This window comes from Dipteris shenzhenensis, chromosome 1, assembly GCF_047967505.1.
Source record: "Dipteris shenzhenensis isolate YYH24624 ecotype China chromosome 1, Dip_SZ_1.0, whole genome shotgun sequence".
Taxonomy (NCBI): Eukaryota; Viridiplantae; Streptophyta; class Polypodiopsida; order Gleicheniales; family Dipteridaceae; genus Dipteris; species Dipteris shenzhenensis.
In genome coordinates, this window is record NC_141596.1 from 72,027,876 (window position 1) to 72,050,810 (window position 22,935).

General features: G+C 44.1%; 1 protein-coding gene and 1 pseudogene across 1 annotated transcript in view; both read right to left on the minus strand.

The window, feature by feature from the left end:
* Positions 1-22,935, minus strand: part of LOC147906333 (uncharacterized) — a 98,250-nt gene that overhangs the window by 61,354 nt on the left and 13,961 nt on the right. Inside the window, exon 6 of the mRNA XM_087378116.1 lies at positions 8,365-8,460. Coding sequence (XP_087234242.1) covers positions 8,365-8,460 — 96 coding nt within the window. The remainder of the gene's footprint in view (positions 1-8,364; positions 8,461-22,935) is intronic.
* Positions 1,845-5,718, minus strand: LOC147906334 (uncharacterized; annotated as a pseudogene).

Consider the following 22,935-nt stretch of genomic DNA (forward strand, 5'->3'; position numbering starts at 1 on the left):
TGCCCAAACTAGGCCCCAACCCTGCCCTGACCATGGGCCTAGTTGGCTTGCCCCCAATCAGCATGTTGCTAGAGTTGATGGCATCTCAGGTATACCATAGAGAGAGAGGGCTTTTTATTGGTGTGCCCGGGCATGGTGAGGTTAGGTTTAGAGCTGGCCATAAGGGAGATTGGCCAAGTTCGGGCCCAATTAGGGCAGGCAAACCTAGCCAGGTCAACAAACCAGATTGGTCATGTCAACCCAATCGAACCTGATCTTGGTTACGTCAGGTCAGCCAATCAAGCCGGTCAGTCAATGTGGTCGCCCAATTCCTATAAAGGTGAGGCCTATTTAAGGCCCCCCTCTCACACTTGTTCACCATCTTCTGGAACAGTCATTGTACACTTTCCCACTGACATTTCCCCTCAGGTCTCAGCAAGATTTCCTACAATAATAGAGTTATCATTGCCCCTACTATGTCATTTCCTCTATCCACCTTTTTCTGATTGCTTCCGCACTGCACCACTCTCACATGGTATCAGACATTGAGGTCACCTAAGGACTGGGAGTACAAGGAGCTGACGCAACCCTAAGAGATTTGGCAAGCTGAGGAGCGATTGCAGCAGCCTGGGTAGAGGCGATTTTTAGCCAAAGTGATAGGACACTGTTCAGACGAGTCTGCTGCCTGGGGCATGGACCAATCTCTGGCTGGTTTGCATCCTCCAAGACACTTTTGCTTGAGGCGTGGACAACACCTGAGGGAGCTGTTCACAGGTGGTTCTCCTAGGTGCAGACAGTCTTGAAAAGAGGGGATTTGAGGCTGAGGTGCTTGGTGGGTCTCGGAAGCCTGCACACACAACTAGAGGCAGCACTTTGGGGCTGACTACCCACGGCGATTTTGTGACAGAAGTACGGAGAAGACAGCGTGAGGTTCTTGCGTAGTTCAATGGCTCCCTCGTGCACGAGCAAAGAGGACAAGCTCAACGGAGCACTATGCTCATTGGAGGTTACAACTCAGGTCCGGTTCATTCACAAGGGGATCTAGGAGCTGGTTCAGGGGTTTGAAAGGAAACTGGAGTGTCCTACGAACACAAAGAAGTGGACACAGGATTAGGAGGATGCCTTTCTCCTAGAGTTATGAGGATTGGGAAGATCACGACTCAAAGTCACACTCAGTGTTGGTACACACGATCACACAAAAGGTCTCTCCGGCTGTCCAAACACTGACTAGTGCATACAGGGTCTAGTCCAAATTGTACGATCTATATATACCTTTGTAAGACTAGAATAAATCCAATCATACAAATTTAGATTTTTTGTTGTTCTAAAGATCGAAAATCTACACAAAAAATGAAAGAGAAGAAAAAAGAGGTAAACAAAAACTTTTATGAAAAACAAAAGGAAGACATACTTAGCAAGCAAAGCAACACTTATGTCATCATCAGTGCCCAAGCATAAGCAGCTATACTGGGTTTCTAAAGACCCGCGGAGTCTCTTGGGCAAACCCAGTGCTTACTAAAATACGTCAAATAAACAAAAGAGAAAGAAAACAAGAAATAAAGAAGAAAGGAAGCAGGTGACTAAGCAAAAATAAACAAGCAAGTCAAGAAACAAAATCTTCCAAAAAACTGGAATCTCTCTCTCTCTCTCACTCACTCTCACTCACTCTCACTCTTATTTAAAACATAAAAAGCTAAATGGCCCTTTACACTTATGTATCGTTTCTACAAAGAGGCAAAAATACATTTCTAACTTAGAAAGCACAAGCATACTCAAACAAACTCTCTTTTGAAACTAAAAGAAAAACGGGCTATTCAGCTCCCCGCCTTTTGTTTTCAGCTTATGTTCAATCATTCTAAACATACCTAAGGCCGATACACATAGATAAAAGACTTCATATCTAAGATTATGCGAACTTTCCTTGGATTATACCTCTTGTGTAATAGTAAAGTGATCAAATTACTACATTGAGTGATAAAAGACTCCTTAGTTGTAAAAAGGCGGGAAAATCTATGGAATTGGGAAGAAATGACTCCATATTTTACCAAATCAGAAATGTTTTGAGTCAATGTGAGGCATTTTTATAATGTGTAAACCACTATATTCAAGTTATTCGCGTTTATCGTATATATCAACCTCTAATCCTATGGTAGATTGAGAAAGTCTAAGATCTAAGAAAACACGAGAATCCCCTCTTGAAGTGCAGTTCAGTTCACAAGAGTCACGAGGATAGATTCCTTCTCCAAAAGCACTAGCGTCTTTGTACATAAAGTCTTGAAAGTTAGGAACATCTACAAATAAATCATCTATAAAACGCCTAACTTGGCTAAGCTTATGTAAAATGATAGGGCAGGTATTAATAGAAATAAGACGTTGCATAAACTCAAATTCATAAGTGAAAAGATAAAAGTTTGCTAAAAAGACGGCACAATTAGTGCCCATGGGGATTCCTATAATTTGTTGAAACAAAGAATCACCTATTGTGATGTAAAGATTATCTAAAAGAAACATCTTCCACACTTACTACCTTTATGTATCTTTTCTTTTTAGAACCTATGTCATGATCTTTATTTTTTAGCCACAAAAGTCAAAGCATAAGGCTGTTTTCTCAACTTTTAGCACTTTGCATCTATCTTTGTCAAATCTCAACTTGAAAACTTCAGCCACTAGCTTTTTTATTCTAAACTTCAGGTCTTCCAACTCAATCTTTGTGTAAAGCGTGGTAAAATCATAGGTTTGAAGGAGAATAGAAGACTCTTTTTCCTAAGCAAGAATCACTCCTACAGAATTATTTAAAATCCATCTTGAGTGCAAGGGGACATCTACCTCTTTTAATAAGTCCCTCCAAAGTTCATGGACACTAGGCAATATGGCTTTGAAACAGTAGCTTAGCCATTTAGAGACATCTGTCAAAGTAGTCTCACAAGCAGCTACAATAAATCTTGGCTTTTTTGGAGTTTTGTGAAACTTCCAAGAATCACAAATACTTGGATTGCAAACAAACCCAAAAGACTTGCAAAAACTCTGATGTTTTGAGATCAAATCCTTTTGAGAAACTAAGGCACGGGTGTAAAATTTGGCAGACGAGTTCACTTCTCTCAAAAGACATTCTAAGTAAAACTTTTTGCAAATAAAAACAAAGTTATTGGAACATTTGTCCATATAAGAAATGACAAAATTCCTATGGAATTTTTGAAGAAGAGTTTCATCTTCTTTAGAAAGATGGTTACTTTTCTTTGGGCAATTAACCAAAGGGACTTCTTCTAGTTTCAAAGCAACTTTCTTCAAAATCTTCCCTTTCCATTCTGATAAGATATTTTGAACTCCTAAACATTCTTCTAATTGCAAAACAAACTTTGAGATTCCCTTATCGATAGCTTTTAAAAGGCAAGACTCTTTAAAAGAGTACAATCGAATTTTCTTGCCTTTCATGAAAAGGTCTCTTAAGTTACTAGAAAGCAAAATTAAGGTATCAGCTGTGACTACATGTCCTAAATCAGCATCAATAAAGCTTTGGAATCTCTTACTTTTACAACAACAAGGTTCTCTAAGGATAGAAGATTTTGAATGCTCTGAGAGCCTTTTACCTATCTCTCCATAGTTGAAAGCCTTTTATCCTAAAGTTTTTACATGCTTCCAAGCTACTACTGGATGCTTCCAAATTCTTCTCACAAACTGAGGGAGAGAATCCATTACTTCAGGAGACTTCAAAATTGAGTTTAAGCATATCTTGTCAAGTGAGGGAGGAGTAAGTATTGAAGTTTTAAAAGAACTTTGACATTATATTTTTCAAAAACTTTTATTGAAAAAAGACCCAGAGACATTAATCTATCTAGGTAGAGTAGTCTTCTTTTATAGTCTCGAGAAGCAAAAACTCTTGGAACTGAGGAAGTTAAAGGAACTAAAGGAGAAATAGTGAGAGAGGCAACTCACGAACAACATGTGAGATTGCAGGGGAGCTAGGACAACCTCATAACATAACTTTAGGTTTCCATACGATGTTAGGTGTATGACTATGTTGGTAATGAGGAATGTTAAAGGGCTTGATATGAGTTCTCCACATCAAAGGGTTCTTTTAAGAGGTTCTTTTATTTTTACGAAGAGTTGATTTTCCCTCCAAATTAAAACCTCTTGGGAAGAAAGTGTGTAAAGTTCTCATCCAAAACAATTCACGAGAACGAGCAGCCTTGTAAAAATCCTTGGCATTATTAAAATGGCCCTCTATATGCTCAATGGGAAAGCAATGAAAAGATTCAAAACCAAACTTTGCCATTGCCGCATATAAGGGTTTTGAATTCTCAATTTAGGACTCTACGATGCGAGCTGTCACTCTCCAGGGACAACATTACAGTCTCGAGTTCCCTAAAGGGAGTACGATGCATCCTTCTTGATTAATTCTAAGGTCATCCATGACCGGCTTTTGTCCATGGGTGTGTAAGCTAGGGCAAAAGATGGAAGTGATGGAGGTGAAAGCAATGAGCTGAAATCCATATTGCTGCAATGAAGAAATGAGTACAAAGTACACTCAATATAACAAAACTTTTTGTCCTAGTAGTACTAAGTCTACTAACTGGTACATGTACTAACTGTACCATGTTTCCTAACTGCCTATAACTAGGCCTACAAGGCACATACCAAGGAATGAGTGGCACCTATGGATAGCCAATAGAATGGCCCACAAACCCCCCTCCATGGTATGGGCTGAAGTATCCTGGACACATCTCAAAATACCTGAAGAACTAATGTCAGAGTTGCACATGTTCATCATGAATGGATATAGCAACCTATGACTGTATAGAGCATAATAGATCAAGTCACAAAAGGTGCTAAGTTCAAAGCTTGCCAAAAGCTTCAAACTTAGGTCGAGGAAGAGCTTTCATAAAAAGATCTGTCAAGTTTTCTTCAATGGGAACATAAGACAACTGAATATCGCCTGTTGACAATCTCTCTCTGACACAGTGATAATGAACCTCAATATGCTTTGTGCGAGCGTGGAAAACTAGGTTCCGTGCAATAGCCAAAGCACTCTAACTATCAGTGAAGATGACGGTAGGAGCCGTCTAACATGCATGAAGATTTACAAGTAACTTCCGAAGCCAAACACACTGGCAATTGTAGTATGCTTCTTGCTTAATAAAGAGATGCATGAAGTACCAAGCATGAAATAGTTGCCACTATGTGACACAAGGGTGTCGGAACAGCCAGCCCAATCACTATCAATGAATCCATGCATGACAAGTGAAGAATTAGCCTTGTAGTGAAGGCCCAAATGTTGAGTGCCTTTGAGATACCTGAAGACACGCTTCACAGCCTGCCAATGGTGTGTAGAGGGACTCTGCATATATCTGCTCAACTGTGAGACAGCATATTGAAGATCTGGCCTGGTATGGCATAAATTAATCAAACAACCAACTGCCTGCTCATAGAGAGAAAGATCACATGCACCACTGCCATCCTCAGATGAGAAATGAAAACCAGGCTTTTAATTGTGTGGATACTGGCTTGCAATCCTCAAACTGAAAACGCTGCAAAAGCTGTCCAATCTACTTGGATTGTGTCATCAAATACCCCCTCACTGCTAGCAAATTGAATGCCCAGATAATAATGCAAAGGACCAAGATCTGACATAGCAAATGTCTTTTGCATGTCAAGCTTAAAAACTGCAATTTGCTCAGCATGTGTCCCGGTAACAAGCATGTCATCCACACAGAATACTAAAATCAGCAAATCTGTTCGCATACAATGTGGCAACACATTGTACACCTTCTAGTCTTGCATTTGGTTTAGAGGCAGTTATGCCTATGGAGTTTTTAGTGCAAAGGGTCGAATTGCGAGGCACTTGCTTAGTAACCTTAGTCTTTATGGACTCCATCAGTAAAAGAGTCTGTTTCTTTTTTCCAAATTTAAGTGTATTCACAAGAAGCCAAAACATAAATCTTGAAACATATCTTCATCTCAGTTTCCAAAAGAACAAACAGAACCAAACAATGGTATCCATCCATGTGCTTGCTATGGAGACAAAAGCATAGCAATTATTCTTTCTTCATAAAGTAAGATTGTGTTTCTCTCCTTGAATGATATAAATATACATGTTGGTAGTTTTTTTGAAAGTACACATTCTATTTGAATTTAGCATTGCTACTTTGCTAGCTAACAAGGACTTCGGGATGATCTTTTACCATTTTTGGTAACCAAAAAACTTACAAAGACCTTGGAGATTCACAAGGCAAGTAATCAAAGCACGAGATATGTTTATATTTGACAGTTTTAAGGTCCATTGACAAAAATTTGTACCTGCTCTAAGTTATCAAGAACGCATCTGTTCATGTAGCCTAGCTGCCATTCCAACAGGCCAGTTGTGTTGTACACAAGACCTTACTAACTAAGACCCCTTCTTACCACCTTGGGATTTTCTAAAACGCTTATGAATTGAAGACAACATGCCCCCTTTGCATGTGAAAGTGCTGGGTACTATTTGTAGCGTTGTCCTTCCTACAAAATCTTGGAAGCTCGACTAGCTTTCAATTATATAACCTTTACTTACTTCCATCTCCTTCTCTCTTTATCATATTTTTGCAGTCACTCCTTTGCAACAATGATGATTGTTTTCAAGATCCCTTTTTTTCCATCAATCTTGCTCTATTTGGAAATTCCGCAACCTAGGATGCCTCCCTTTCCCACGTGGCCTCCACACACACACACACACACACACACACATACACACACTAAGAAGGAGAGAGGCACAATAAAACTACAAGTGATCTCTGGAGAAAACCCTGCTACATCTGGGGGAAAACCACAGAAACAACAAGCTACTCAAGATCTCGGAACACACAGCTCAACAACCAAGTGAAGGGAGCACTAGGGAGAGGATGGATTGCTCCACTACCCTACTCCTCAGGTGCATAAGAGGGTTGGCTCTGCTCCTCTTCCAAGCCCTCCAAGTGATGATGATCTGCTCCACAAGATGCACTATTGAAAGAGCTACATACTCTAACAAGGAGTGAGGGGCGGCCTATATATAGCCCCCCACCTTGCTCCCATCGGCGGTTGCAACATGCACACCGACTCACTGCCCCTGTGTGGGATGACTCCAGCTTATAGGGCTTGGCACACAACCCTATAAAAGGGCACCTAGGAGGCCAGCCTCTTGCAAAAGAGCATCCTCTCTCACTACGAGTAGAAGCACGCTTGGTTGATACCTCTTCGGACTTGAGCCACACTCTCTACTTTGAATAATCCTAGCTTATGAATTGATGCAAAATATCTTATTGCACCAATGACAATGAATCACAAAGGAGGTCCATGAGACATACCCATATCTAAGGCACTAAAAAGGTTTGGGCTATGGGTGGAACCCACAATGTACATAACCCAATCATTCTCATGAGGAATACCAAATCCATTTGGCCAGTTCTGATTGTCATTCTACTCTTACATTTCCTCTACTAGTAATTCGTTTTTCCTATGTTCTTACTTATTTCTTTGTTTAATTAGATTACTTGCTAGAATAACGATGCACCAATTTGTGGGTGTGTATTTGCCTTGCTGGATGCTGGCTTGGTTTCTTTGTAATATGGAACCCATCAAGGATTATGCCATGTGGACTTGTGTAATAGAGGATCCCTTTTTAGAAATAAGAATAGAAGTTATAATTTGAAAAAGTCACCCATTGTAGGCTTATACTTCATAACAAAATCTATTTCTGAGAGAAAAAGGGCAAAGAGCTCGAGGTTTATCTGATAGATAATACTCGACTTATAATTACCAATGGATTCTAGTACTTCAAGTGACTAAACTCATTACCTACATTTGTTTCGTTGTGCAATTGTTCTAGAAACCAAGGTAAAGCAATAATTTGAAAAATCCATGTCTCGTATCCATTGCAACCATGGTTTGAAAAAGCTTATGCACACTTAGTAAAAGGTTGGCTTCCACAATTCTTAAGACAAAATTTACACCTAATGTTTTGTGACATTTAGAGAAAATGGGTTGTATTATGCTATGTTGATATATGGACAGGAGAAGGTTGTGACCGTACATTTCAGTATTACAGTTGACACGGAGATCTAGGTACTCATGGGAAGTTCTTCCTGAAAAATAGTGTATTATTTTGGTTAAAGATAGACATATTACTTTTTTGTAATTCACAACGAAAGCACAAACAATCAATCCAATCTCTGAGCGATCACTAAGCCATAGGATGAAGCTCAAACCATATGCTCACTTATGCCGTAACATTAAACCATTTGGTGCTAACTCATTTGCTCTCTAGAATCAAATCAAGCCCTAATTCTTTATGAAGTCTTATTTTTTTTCATTTGTCCTTGTTTCATATTGAGGGGGCTTGAACAGGGGGAGGGGATGCTGGAGGAGATGGTACACTGGTTGTGATGCTGCAAAAGAGCCTTCTCCATGAGAAGACAAGTACAAGAAGGATGTCATGCTTGTCAACACAATAATTGTCACCCAAGAGGCGACCTGCATACACAAGAAACATTGATCAAGATCTTCTTTAAAAGTAGAGATGATCATTGAGTTCCCTATGAAAGAATCACAATGATAGGTCTGATACACAAAATGAAATTAAATCGGTTGAATTAGATGGTTCGACAGTAGAGAACAAGAAGCTTGCAAAGCCACCCAGATTATCAAGGTTAAAGATACAATGGAAAACCAAGTTCAAAGCCACCTCATCTTACTTCCATTGAGACAGCCAACCCTTGTATAGCAACAAGTTCATGAAATTCTACAAAAATATTGGTTTTACAAGTACCACCTAATTGTTGAGGACAAGCATATCTGTTTCGGTGAAAACTCACATCAACTAAGAATATCATGTATTTGGACTTTTGGATGTGTATAAAGAAAAATATTAGGGAGAATCGATCCTTAGGGAGTTTATGCAACTCGTCAATTTCAAAACCATTTTAAACTCACCACAAGCATTCCAAGCCCCTCACAAAGACATCACCGTGTGCATACATTAAACACCAGCTCACAAAATTAACCTCTTTCACACTATACATGAGCACTAGTTACAGCTCCTCTCCAGAAGATTGAGTCCATTCACGCAATCCTCCTAGTTGTCTTGTAATAATAATGACTTGCATCTCTTCCCCATCCTTTCCATATAGCACGTAACTTTATCTCACTCTCCTACAGCCAGCGAGAGCCAGCAGCCACATGCACGCAAGCTGTCCTTGGGGACAGCCCTGGTGCAGTCACATCCATCCTTGCCAAGTATCAAGAGGGATTCAGCCCATTAGGAGAGCTGACGACTAGGAAGGCTCAGCCATCCTTCCCTCTATATAGACAGCCAAATTGTGGCTGTTTCTATTACGTACATATCCTATTCTACACTACTGCAGATCATGGGAGTAGCACCACAGATATTCCTCCCAGCCATAAACTTGCTAGAGCGTGAGAGCACACCGAGAGAGATTCTGTATTGAAAATCAAAATCACGTAAAAGTTCATTCTCTTTCTCTCACTAACTCCAACAAGCCCCATCTCCCTAGATGGATCTAGATGCCACATGTCATCATCATAGGGCCTTCCTAATGCATCTTTTCACCCCTCTCTTGGGATACTTTAATTACAATTGCCCCTAGGCACATTTCTTGCATTAGGCCCTTAGCCTTAGATCCACCTAGTCTGGTGCTATCAACCCTCACCTAGGACCTTGACATTAATTCCCTCTCTATCATTTACATGAAGCGCAAACAGATATATTACAAACATAGATCCTTTAAGGGAAATGTCGATTGATTCTTCCCAGGTCATGCTACCTCGGCTAGAGCGTAACATTCCTTCCCTCTTTAGACATCAGCGTCCTCGATGATAAAGTCTCGGAACACTCTCCGCAGCTGGTATACGGATTCCCAGGTAGCTTCTGATAGAGGCTGACCATGCCATGCAACCAACACCGTGGGTATCTTCCGATTTCGCACTTGCATTGTTCCTCGGTCCAGGATTCTTGTTGGTTTGCGCCTTGCATTATCCTCTATCTCCTGAAACAAAACCACACCTTCGATAAGTGAGTCACCTGTATGTAAAAATTTCTTTAAGCGCGAAACATGAAACACTGGGTGCACCTTGCAACCCTGTGGCAATTCTAATTTATAGGCTACCTTGCCTATTCTCTTTAGAATCAACCACGGCCCACAGTATCGAGGTGATAACTTAGCTCACTCTCCTGAAGTTAACGACTTCGAGTGCGAAGGAACTCTGAGAAAAACTTTTTCTCCTTCCTTAAATTCTCTTATAGACCAGTTTCATCCGCATACGCCTTGGCTCTATCCATAGCCTGGGGGATATTAGCTCTCGCAAGTGCTAGCATCTCCCGCATCTCAACCACAAAGTTCGTGGCACTAGGCACTCTCTAGGGTATTCCAACTATAGTTGGATTCGTTGGTCTATAACCATAGTTCAGCTCAAACGGACTGAACCCTGTAGAGAAATGTTTTCTATCATTGTAGGCAAACTCTAACAATGGCAACCACTTGTCCCACGTATGTTGCCTCAATGACACATATGCCCTCAGCATATCCTCTAAAATCTGGTTGGCTCTCTCCGTCTGACCATCCGTTTCAGGATGATCCCCACTACTCATTCCCAACTCAGTCCTTAGTGTCTCAAATACCGCTGTCTAAAAATGACCGGTAAATCTGACATCTCTGTCTGACACTATGGATCTAGGCAATCCATGCAGACGAAATATATGTCTAATAAACAAATCCGCCACTTGCATGGCACTAACAGACTCTCTAGTCGGAATGAAGTGAGCCATCTTGGTTAGACGATCCACCACCACAAGGACAAAATCATATCCACCTTGTGTCGTAGGCAGCCCTACAGTAAAGTCCATGGAAATGCTCTCCCACTTACTTAGTGGTATCTCCAAGGACTGTAAAAGTCCGGGTGGCTTCACCCGCTCGGCCTTGCTTACCTGACACGAAAAACACCGTGTCACATATTCATGAATATGCTTTTTCATCTTTGGCCAAAAGAAATCTCGCTTCACGAGATCATATGTCTTCTCGACTCCTGAATGTCCCGCACATGGGCTATCATGGCACTGTCAAATGACTCTCTGCCTGAGATCATTCTGACAAGGTATTACAACCTTGCCATTTCTTTTCAGCATACCATCCCTTATGGTATATCTTGCATATGTTTGGCCTTTTCTGAATGCCGGTCATCCTTTTCTTCCCCGAGTCTAAACACATGAGCTTTAGGCCATAAGCTCTGGACAAACTCGTCCACCTTTTGAGTTTCTCTAATCTCGGTCATTAGAGCACTCTCTAATACTGTAAAACTCATATTGTGCATAATGCGAGACAACGCATCAGCAACCTTATTATCCTTCCCTCTTCAGTACCCAATCGTAAAATTAAACTCCGCATGAGCTCTGCTCACCTAGCTTGGCGGCCCCTCAAGTCCGGCTGTTTACAAAAATGTTTCAGAGTATCATGATCCACATCCACATAAAACTCTGAACCATACAAATAATGCCTCCATGTTTTCAAAGCATGGATAACAGCATACAACTCCAATTCATGAGTTGGCCAATTCCTTTGAGAGGAAGAAAGCTTCTTGCTTTCAAAGGCTACTGGCCTTCCCTCTTGAAGGAGAACTGCTCCTACCGCAATGCCACTTGCATCAGTTTCCAGGAACAACGGTTTCTGGGGATCAACTATTTTTAACACCGTTCCTGTGACCACAGCTTGTTTTATGGTGTTAAAACTTTCTTGTTGATTATGTCCCCATATAAAAGATACTTTATCTGAGGTCAGATCAGTCAAAGACGATACTATTTCGGAATATCCTTTGATATGCCTTCTATAAAATTGGACAAATCCCAAGAATGATCGCAAAGCGGTCAGACTCTAAGGGATTGGCCAAGTCAGTATCGCAGCCACTTTCTTTGGGTCCATTTCTACCCCCTCTAGAGTAATTATGAATCCCAAATATTCAGTTTTCTTTTTATTTACATAAAGACTGGCTTTCCTCAAAGTACTGAACACTATTCTTAAGTGTTCATGATGCTCAGTAATACTTTTATTGAACACTAAAATATCGTCAATAAAATGTACTACAAACTTTCCGATATACGCACGTGGTAAATCGTTCATAAGCATGACGAATGTAGCTGGAGCATTGGTAAGTCCGAAGGGCATCACCAAAAACTCATAATGACCAAACCTGCTTCTAAAAGCGGTTTTATGCACATCCTCGGCTCTAACCTGATGGTAGCCACACTTAAGATCTATCTTGCTGAAATCACGGCTCCATGTAATGCATCTAGCAAATCATCAATCCGAGCCATCGGATACCTGTGCTTGCTTCTGAAAGCGGTTTTATGCACATCCTCGGCTCTAATCCGGATCTGATGGTAGCCACACTTAAGATCTATCTTGCTGAAAATCACGGCTCCATGTAATTCATCTAGCAAATCATCAATCCGAGCCATCGGATACCTGTGCTTAATAGTGATATTATTCAATGCTCTATAATCTATACAGAGGCGAAACGTATCATCCTTTTTCTTCTTTACTATCACTGGCGAAGCAAAAGGTGAGAAACTTGGTTGAATCTGCCCCAACTTGAGGTATTCTTCCAGTTATCTACGCACCTCCGTCTCTTCAGTAAAACTCATTCTATAGGGAGGTCTATTTACTGGTTCTGCCCCCGCAATCAGTTCAATCTTATGCTAACAATTCCGCTTTGGAGGTAACCCATAAGGTAGTTCATCGCTAAAACAATCAGAGAACTCCTTTGCTATAAGATTAGCCAGCTTGGCCATCTCACCACTTTGCGCAACATCAGTGCTAGCTGAAGAATCATCAACCGGCTCTACCGATGCTGTACAAAGGAATAAAAACTCTTCTTAAGCTTTTCGGATTTCCATCACGGAAACCAACAGTCCCTGAGGTACATCTTTCTCACCTCGTAAGACATAAAGCACATCATTCATCTTGAATTGATATACGTGTTTTTTCCAATCAATGGTTGGATTCTTCCTAGAATGCCACGCCATACCCAGGGCTATATCTGCATGAGCAAGCTTAGTCATTTCAAAATCAAGCTTCTCAGCATAGTCCTGAATACGAAGGTCCAACTGGGTAACCCTTTGGTCCCATACTTCAGTTGAACTTCCATCTGCCACCATGACTGTACACGCATAGTCAAATGGGCTAGTCTTTAACTTCAACCTCTTCACGAGCTTGGAGTTAATTACATTGTGAGTTGACGCCGAGTCAAACAACACAATGACATCATGATTGGCCACTTGCCCTTTCATCTTAATTAACTCTGTATCATTAAAGGCTGTATACGGGCTTAGATAGGATGTTATCAGGTGCACTCGTTACTAGCTTAGCAACAGACACACATAACAAACAAGGTACTGACCTCTGAGAAGATCCCGCTAGCTGAATCTGCATCTGTTCCGCTCTGGGACTTCCCTCCATTTCCACGTCGCATTCTGAGACTACCATCTCAGCCATCTGACGATCCTTATTTCATGGACAATCCTTACACTGATGAGGCTGAAGGCAACCAAAACACAAGCCTTCTCTCCTCGCTTTTTCTCTTTGCTCTGGGTTTAAAGGAGACTTCGACCAAGCCGGGACTGCCATTGGTGTTACTTTCCTCTTCACTCCAATGGTGGTACTTGATTTAAAAGTTTCAGCTGGTTTCGCCTGCTTGGCTTGACCACTCGGCTGAACCATATAAATAATGCTTCCATAACTTTAGAGCATGAATGACTGCCAACAACTCCTTCTCATACGTGATATATTTCAATTCAGCCCCTTGAAGTTTTCTACTCTCATAAGCAATGGGATGCCCTCCTTGCATCAACACTGCCCCAATCGAGGTACCACTTGCATCCGTACATACAACAAAGAACTCTTTGTCCATGTCCGGAAGTGTTAACACTGGTGCAGTCACCAATGTTCTCTTAAGCTCCTCAAAAGCTACTTGGTGAACCTCTCCCCACTCATACAAGGAATGCTTCTTCAACAAATCTGTTAGTGTGGAAGCAAGACGTGCAAAATTCTTAATGAATCTGCGATAATAACTACACATCCCTAGGAAGGATCTCAGCTCATGTATGTTTTTGGGTATTGGCCATTCAATTATGGCCTTGACCTTTTTAGGGTCAACCCGAATTCCCTCGGCAGACACAATGTGTCCCAAATACTCTATTTCTGTCTTGAAGAACTCACTCTTCTTGGTATTTAGGAACAATCGATCCTTCCTTAGGAGCTCCATCACCTTAGCAAGGTGATCCTTATGCTCTTCCTCATTCTGGCTGAACACTAAAATGTCATCAAAAAAGACTATGACAAATTTTCCCAAGTAGGTTCGCAAAACCATCTAGATGCCACATGTCATCATCATAGGGCCTTCCTAATGCATCTTTTCACCCCTCTCTTGGGATACTTTAATTACAATTGCCCCTAGGCACATTTCTTGCATTAGGCCCTTAGCCTTACATCCACCTAGTCTGGTGCTATCAACCCTCACCTAGGACCTTGACATTAATTCCCTCTTGATCATTTACATGAAGCGCAAACAGATATATTATAAACATAGATCTTTTAAGGGAAATGTCGACTGATTCTTCCCAGGTCATGCTACCTCGACTAGAGCGTAACAGTTTCTCCAGCAGCCAACCTTTCCCATCAACTCCCCAAATCCCCTCTCATCCTCTCAGCTTCAACTATATCTTCTCTTAGTCCACACCCGAGGGTCTCTAGCGACACCTGGATGCATTGCAAACTTTTTGTCTCACTGGCTCGGCTAGAGAGACAATGCTTCCACTCCCACTTCCAAGACCCTTGGACCAAGGCTCTTCTCTTCGACTCCTTGGTCCGACCAGCCGGTATGTATGGCAGCCCTTGTTGGGGGCCTGACATGTCAGAGATAAAGTGGACATGGGTGGAGTGCTTGCAGATCCTCATGCTCTCACGGATGATCCGGGGGAAACCGTTTGTACCACATCACATCATTCAGGCCGAGTTTGGTGCTTCTCCACTCCAACTAGATGCAGCCTTTTAGACCATCACATATCTACACTGGGTTAGATCATATGGGGACTGCACATCAGGGAGACAGAGGTTGCCATGGTTGGCTCTCGATTCCTCCATGAGGTTGGCAGCAGAGGGAGACGAGTAATGCTGGTATACACGGACTCAAAGATGGTTTGTGAGACTAGGGTTTCACATCAATGAGATACCTCCTTTTCAGTACAATTTAGATGCCCCTCCGGTACTCCCACCCACCGACCCGATCGTGCCATACACAAACCAGGTCATTCGAGAGGATCTCCTGCAGCTACACACCTTTAGGACCTAGTTGGAGCCGAGGGAGCTTCCAGTGAAGCTGAGTTTCTACAGAGATTACTGTCTTTGTATTTCGGAGGAGGGATTCATCACACCACCGGGGTACAGTGAGCTTCATATGCCTCACTCACTACGAATCTCCATCAGACAGTTTCGGGTATCATCACACCGCCTCCGCATAGAGAGCGGCAGAGCAGAGGGGATTCCTAGGGAGCATCGCTTATGCATATTGTGCGACTGTCAGGAGGTTGAGTCGGAGGAGCATTTTATTTTCAGATGCCTAGTGTACTACGAGATCCGAGGTCGCTACCACTGCATCTTCAGAGACGGCTCCCGGCTCCTTTCCAGATTCCTCGCCTACCCAGATCAGAGATGCCTTGCGGCCTTCATTCACGAGGGGGTCCAACACAGAGAATACTTACTCACGCGACGAGGCTTGGCCACATCATCACACACCTCTCAGAGCAGAATCACACATCGAGTGACATTGATCGTCCAGTCTCTAGCCGCAGACGTGACAGCGCCATGACCCGACGACCGCAACACAACACACAAGACATCGAGGGGACACATAGATCACTCTGGGGGACCTTCAGTCATTGTTCAGACCCGAGATACGTCCCACGAGAGTCATGTGGCTTTGGTCTTGCGTCGAGCCTCGTTCAAGAGACCAAGACGCACGGCACCCCTTGACGGGCGCTAGCGTCCCATCACCGGCTATGCACCAGCCAGGGCAACATGACATACGGAGGATTCAACTCCGCTCCAGTCCTTTTCTTTTCATTGTTACATCCAGATGTATTTGATTATTATGATCAGACTAAGGATTCAGCACAAGTGATGATGCTCATTTCAGTAGCTCCACCCTTACTATGATTTGTATCATATTTTCTTTCAGTCTCATAGACCCATCGGTCTTCCGAAGACTCTAATAAAATTTCTTTCTTTCTTTCTTTCTCCTACTAAGTTGCCTATACAATCTCTATGAGAAGTACAGCAAAAATGAACGCAAGAGAGAGACACACACCTCTCACACACACAACACTGAGAAGGAGAGAAAGGAGAGAAAGGTACAGGAGCTCCATCCAGATCTTCAGCAGCATCAGACAATAGCTGCAGCAGAACACTAGGAGACCCCCTCTGGATCTCCCGGGTCATAACGTCCAAACAAAAATACAAACTCGTAACATATTGCCACCTAAGTCAGTGGGAACAACTCCTCATGGCTCGAGGTCTGCCTAAAAGCTTGCCTCCATAAATGACTCCCTGCTCGGTGCAACTGATCGGCAAGTCCAGCTGCCACAAACAAGCAAGCAATCCACCATCTAGATCCGGAAAGCCTGCTTGAAGCTCCTGCCAAGTGCTACTAAAAGGCTAGAGTGTACGTGGTCGCAACAGTCACACTATTGGCTACCTGGTTACTAGACCCCTCAACGTTCCGTTGGGGACACTGATGCCAATAATGACCTTCTGGCCACATCAATTACACGTACGAGATGCCTTGAGAGCTTGTTGTTCCTCAGCTGTCAATTGCTTTCTACCTTTCTGATGAGCTGTCAAATCCACAGGCTGATTGTCGTAGGTACGATCGACAAAGAGCTCCTCTTGGTCAAGCACCATGGGGACCAATTCCTCCCAAGTCAACTCATTGACCCTGCCACTGGTGATCCAGGATGAATAGAAGGCCCCATACTGAGAGGATAACTGGGATAGTAGAGTAATGGCCATGTCCTCATATGAAATCTGCTTCCCCGCTTGGAGATCTCCAGCTGAAGTTTCTGTGACTTGTTGATGTGATCCCGCATCGATGAAAACTTCTCGGGATCCTGCTGAAGTTCCTGTGACTTGTTGATGTGAGCCCGCATCGATGAAAACTTCTCGGGATCCAACACCCTCATCTAGACCTCCAGTGAGACCCTCATTAGGAGGCCTCGCGGGCCTATGAGACAAAGTGCAAAACCAAAAAGGTAACTCATACAAGCCACTACAGGCTGAAACAGAGGGCTCACTAAGAGAGAGAGAGAGAGAGAGAGAGTACGCCTCACACACACACAACACTGAGAAGGAGAAAGAAAGAAAGAAAGAAAGTTTATTAAATTCTTCGGGAGACCTTGAAGGTCTATGAGACTAAAGAGAACTGATACAATGAGCATAACGGTGGTGGTCTCAAAACGGGCCAACCAACCGTTTCTACAAAAAAGAGGTTATGAAGGACTGTGTGTCTAGTCCTAATACCAAAAATATGTGTCTACCTCTTGATGATACAAAGAAGAAGGGGGGGGCACCAAAAATGGGGTAGAGGGGGGAGATAGTGCAGGTGGTGATCGTCAGAGACCAATCATAGAGGGGCCATCAAATGGGAGGTCGGAAAAAACCCTGCGATAGATGATTGGCCTCTGACGTCACGCGGCCTAGTCGAGCTCGGTCGTCGGGGGCGGTGGATGACCCTGTGGATGAGGGCAACGGTAACCCCGGTGGGGAGGGCAGAGAGCAGAGACGAGATGTCATGGACCTGGATGTGTGAGTCTGTCCGCTGACGCAGCTGTCGTGGCTCTGGCTCTCGCTCACGTCCGCGTCGTCGGCTAGACTGAGAAGAGGTATCATGTGACTGAAAGAAGTCAGTGATAGGCCGCTGGGTGTCCTCACGCTGTGTGTGCTGCTCGTGTCGCCGTGCTCGGAGAGAGGTATCTCGGTGGCGAGTCATCTCATGTAAGAAAGCGGCTAGGCATCGCTAATCCGGGAACTGCAGCATGTGTGGGAGGGAGCCGAATCCGTTGCGGAAGAGGCAATGGTATCGGCCTCGAATGGCATAATAGATAGACATCTGAAAGCAAAGTGCTCCTCCGACTCGATCTCCTGCAAGTCGCAAAGTGGGCAAAGGCGGTCCTCTCGTGCGATACCCTCTGCGCGTCCGCTCTCGATCCGTAATCGGTGTGACGAGACCCTAAACTGACCGAGGGAGATCCGGAGCGCATGTTGTAACCCGGAGGTGTGATGAAGCCCTCCTGTGAGATCTGGAGGCAGTGTCGGCGGTAGAAGTCGAGCTTCACAGGAAGCTCGGAGTGAAGAAACCATGTCCGCCGGGTGTGGAGCTGGAGCAGATCCGCTCGAATGAGCCGGTTGACCTCCTGGTCAGTGGGGGAGAGGGGAGATGGTGGAGCGTCGAGGCTGTACTGAAAAGGAGGCAACCGGTCTAAGTCGAGGCCCAGTCGGGTGAACCAACTGGAAAAACGACTATACCAGCATCGCTGTCCCCATCAGCAGATAAGGCCATAGAGGAGGATAGGGCTAACCAAGGTAGGCACAGGCGACCGTCAGCGGAGGAGCTGAAATCCCTGACTCTGTGGAGATAGGTGATAGTCTGAAAAGCCGCATCAAGCTGTAGGGGTGAGGCGCCGAACTCTGCTAGAATGATCTGGTGTGGTACCGATGGTTTGCTACGGATCTGTGATCTGTGGGGAAAACCTTGCTACAACTAGGGGAAAACCTTGGAACCAACAGGCTGCTCGAGAGCTCAACCGCACAGCTCAAGAACCACAAGAGATGGAGGCACAAAGAGTGGACTCCTGCCCTAGGACTGCTCAACAAGGCAGGCCATGTTGCTCCACAAGGCACTGGACAGCAGTGGCTATACTGTTCCAAGAGATGATGCAAACAGGGCTGAGGAGGGGCCTATGTATAGCCCCCAGCCCCTCCCTAGTCCAGTAGGGCAGGCTGGCCGACCAGCCTGCAAGGTGCCCGACCCCACAGATGCCCGACCCCACAGACCAGCATGGCCAACTCAAGAGGGGGGGTGGGCCGACCCACCTCTGCCCTATAAAAGGGCCTGGTAGCAGCCCTACAGGGGGCTGCTCAGGGACGACCCCCTAGGCGCCTCCATAGGCGACAGCCCTGCCTCCACACAGCCCTAGAAAAAAGGGCTCAAGGTCAGCCCTAAGGGAGAGCCTCTCCTCCTGCCCCTCAACACTGATCAGGCTGCCACTGTCTGCAGCCCTACAGCAAACATATAGTGACCAGCATACCCTAGACTATCCTCACGGGGCAGGCGGGCACACCCACAACACAGGCCCTCACTCTCTACGCTACCCTCACTCATTGGGCGGGCACACCCACAACTCTCTCTAGGTGACATCAGGAGATGTTTACCTCTAACAATCTCAGCCCACTTGGAAGAGTATCCAGTACACTGTAAACTGAAAAGGTCCTGCTTTAGCTTCAGCCTGAAGAAGAAAAGTTGTTCTCAGCATCTACACTCAAGAAACAGGCTCCATTTTCCAAAATTTATGGCCCTATCCTTTCTAGAAGGCAGCTAGAAGGCTTCTCCACTGAAGGCAGCTCTTCTTCAAACATGCAGTATTGAGGATTTTATGGAGAATTTTCTGCAAGTTTTCACTCAGTTTGGGTCAATTCTTTTCATATTTGTGCAGAAATTCTGTGATGGCTGTAGATGGTATTTGTTTTAGAGACAACACAAATTACACTTTAGTGTGCAGCTTCTTCTTTGAATTTGGTGAAGAAGAGATTGTTTGATGCTGCTGTTCTAGATCAGAGAATGTAGAACCAAGCTCTTCTCCAAAGGACTCCTTTCCGTACACTATCGAAAAAATAAGAAAGCAACCAAAGGGTCTACATGTACCCCATAATAGTATATGATAATGAATGCAAAGCGCTTAGAGGACACTAGAGCTCCGAAACCAATCAAGAACACCTTGCCCAAGAACAAACCAGAGGAGAGTTTTATGTTTAGTGCAATGGAAGAAACGGCGATTGCTTGCCCTGTTGGAAAGGTCACCTCCCCATCTGTAAGCCCCATATGAGGAGAGCATGGGGGGGGTGAACCTGGGTCTTGAGAAACTGACACATGGGCAGGGTAATGTCTGCCATGTGGGCAGGAATGAAAGAATGAAGAAAAGAGAGGTACCTGGAGGAGCCATGGGAGGGCTGCAACAAATGGAGCTTATGGACGGAAAGTCGGCTATGGCTGCTCAGCTTGGATCAGGCCTGGCAGAAGCATATTGGGAGCAGCACCAGATGGCAAGGTATTCCCAGAAGATAGGCACCTGTGTGGCAAGCCAGGTGGCGGGGTTCGTGGGCAGGAAAGCAACCTACAGCAGGCCCTGGATATGGCGCAGCATGGCGGGCCACCAGAGAGAGCCTGGAAAGGTGAGGGCAGGCAAAAAGGCCTGCAAGAGGCTCCTACAATGGCAGAAGCAACAGCCCAAAAAAAGGGCCTGGCAAAAGCCCTTTTATAGGGCTGGTTGGACCAGCCAACCTAGTTGGATTTTACAGACCAGTCTGGTCAGCCAGACTGGTTGGTTCTATTCAGCAGCCCTTGGGGGTTATAAAAGGAGAGGCCCAGGCCTCATTTCATTATCCAGCAGCCAGCACACTTGGGAGCAGCAGCAGGAGCAGCAGCATACACTCCCTCATGCCTACATTCAGGAGGTAGAGGAGAACAAGAAGAGCTGCAGACTGAGCTCACACAGGGCTGGGATTTTTGGCTGTCTTCTAGGGCAGCAAGAAGCTGAGATCTAGACGGGAAGTCTACTTACGCTCGAGGTGGAGCACACGGGCTCAAGTCTAGAGATACCCGGCAAATAGGAGAAGGACCTTGTGGTAAGATCAGAGGACCACACCATTGGTGGGACTCTGGATCTATCTCTTTTGTATTGTGTCCATAGCTTTAGACGGAAATATATTATTTTGGTGGTTTCTCTATCTGGTTGGTTCATTGTCTATTGATGAGTCTGCACATCTATTCTATGCACACAAGTTTAAGAAGTTTGTGATTCCACACCCCACACCACACTGTGTGAGCTCCTGGGCAATTCTATCAGTCTTCAGCTGTGCGTACCCTCTGTTGGTCGATTTCTAACATGCCCGTCATGAACAAGAGCTCTTGAGCATTTTGTATAGTAGTAATTCCAAAGAATTTGGCTAAAGCTCCTAGAAAGGAGATCACTATGTCCTATGAAGGGCCCTTATCTTTAGAAAGCATATGCAGATACACTCTACAACATTCTTGACCAGCCATGCCTGTCTTAGAAGACATTCCCTGCCCCACCTCTTCCACACTCCCTTACCACATCCCACAAGGGGCCATCAAGAAGCTACAGAATCGCAAAGCCAAGGTCTCTAAGCAGAACGCCTCAACCACAATTTGGGAATGCTTGCTGCAATCCTAGCCAACCTGTACAAAAACCCTTCTGCAAAGGCTTTCTCATCTCGCAGACAACAAACACTATCCCCATTCAAAAGGCAAGGGAGTCGCATGGATGCATCATGCAATAACTATTAGACTATCATGGTCGGTCACTTGATGGCCAAGATTTATTGGTCAACACTTTTCCCAAAGCATCGCTTTCCTAGGAGAAGCCCTCTTTGAGGGCTGTAGACCTCCTCCAACGCTACCATGCAGGAATATTACTCTTGTGGCAAGCACATATGAATATTCAAAAAATAACCAACATAGGCCTATCATATTACCTTCTAAAATATGCTATGAAAACTGAACCCATGGGACACATGAACTTAAATCCTGGTGATGCGGAACTTTTAGGACTACATAATCTAGATCCAATTAAATTAAAAATGATATCTACATGCATTTTTAAAAGCCAACATCTCCAACAGTGACAGCATTGTCATTCATACAAATATCTACCATTCAAAGAAGTGAAGTTGTGCATTTCATTGACTCCTCTCCCCCATCTATGCGCCAAAAATACCTTCGTGAACATTGTGTTTCTGTCATGCATCTTAGATGCAACATAGTTCAAATATCAACGTATTGGTTAGCAACATGGTCCTTGACAGTTATGCCAGGAACTCTTTTATTGCAGCACCGTCAAACTCTTCCTTGTACATAAGCTGTGATATTAAGCCAGGCTGTCCCCTGGTGGTGCTTTCACAAGGAATGCATTGACAGCACAGGGGACTTTCTATCAACAGGGTCAGAAAGAAAGAAAGAAAGAAAGTCTATTAACGTCCACGGAACACCAAAAGGTCTATCGGACACTAGAAAAGACACCTAATACAAGAGCATAGGGAGGGCGCATGGCAACTCCCAAGGAGTACATAAAGCAACTCCAGTTATTTAGAGTACCTAAATTATATCCTGGGAAAAACACATATATAATCGGCCATATATCATTTTGAGACTAAGAGTCTTTTGGTTTTGATTTAAATTCCTTTATTCCTCCGCGGTACACTGCCCACTTTCCATCCTTCGTAGCATCCTTAACCTTGGCTAATTCCGTTGCTTTATCCTTCAATTGAGCTCTTGTAAGTTCCTCGGCTATCCATAGCTTAGTTCCTTTCAGCTTGTATGATTGTCTTAGGATCTAGAATCTTAAATCTCATGAGTTAAATGTAATAACAGCATGACCTTTACGATGAATAATACGGACTGCTCTAGCTTCACCATCATCCTATTGGGCTTTTCATCTTCATGTGCTGTCCTGTCAATGTTAGGCATGGCGGAGACTAACTGGGGGGTAGGTGGGGCAGCCTCGCAAGACTTTACAACCTCATCAATTACCTTCTGCTTACCAGGTCCTTCAAGAACCTGGATTCTAGCAAAAGCATCTGCCAATTGTGTCTT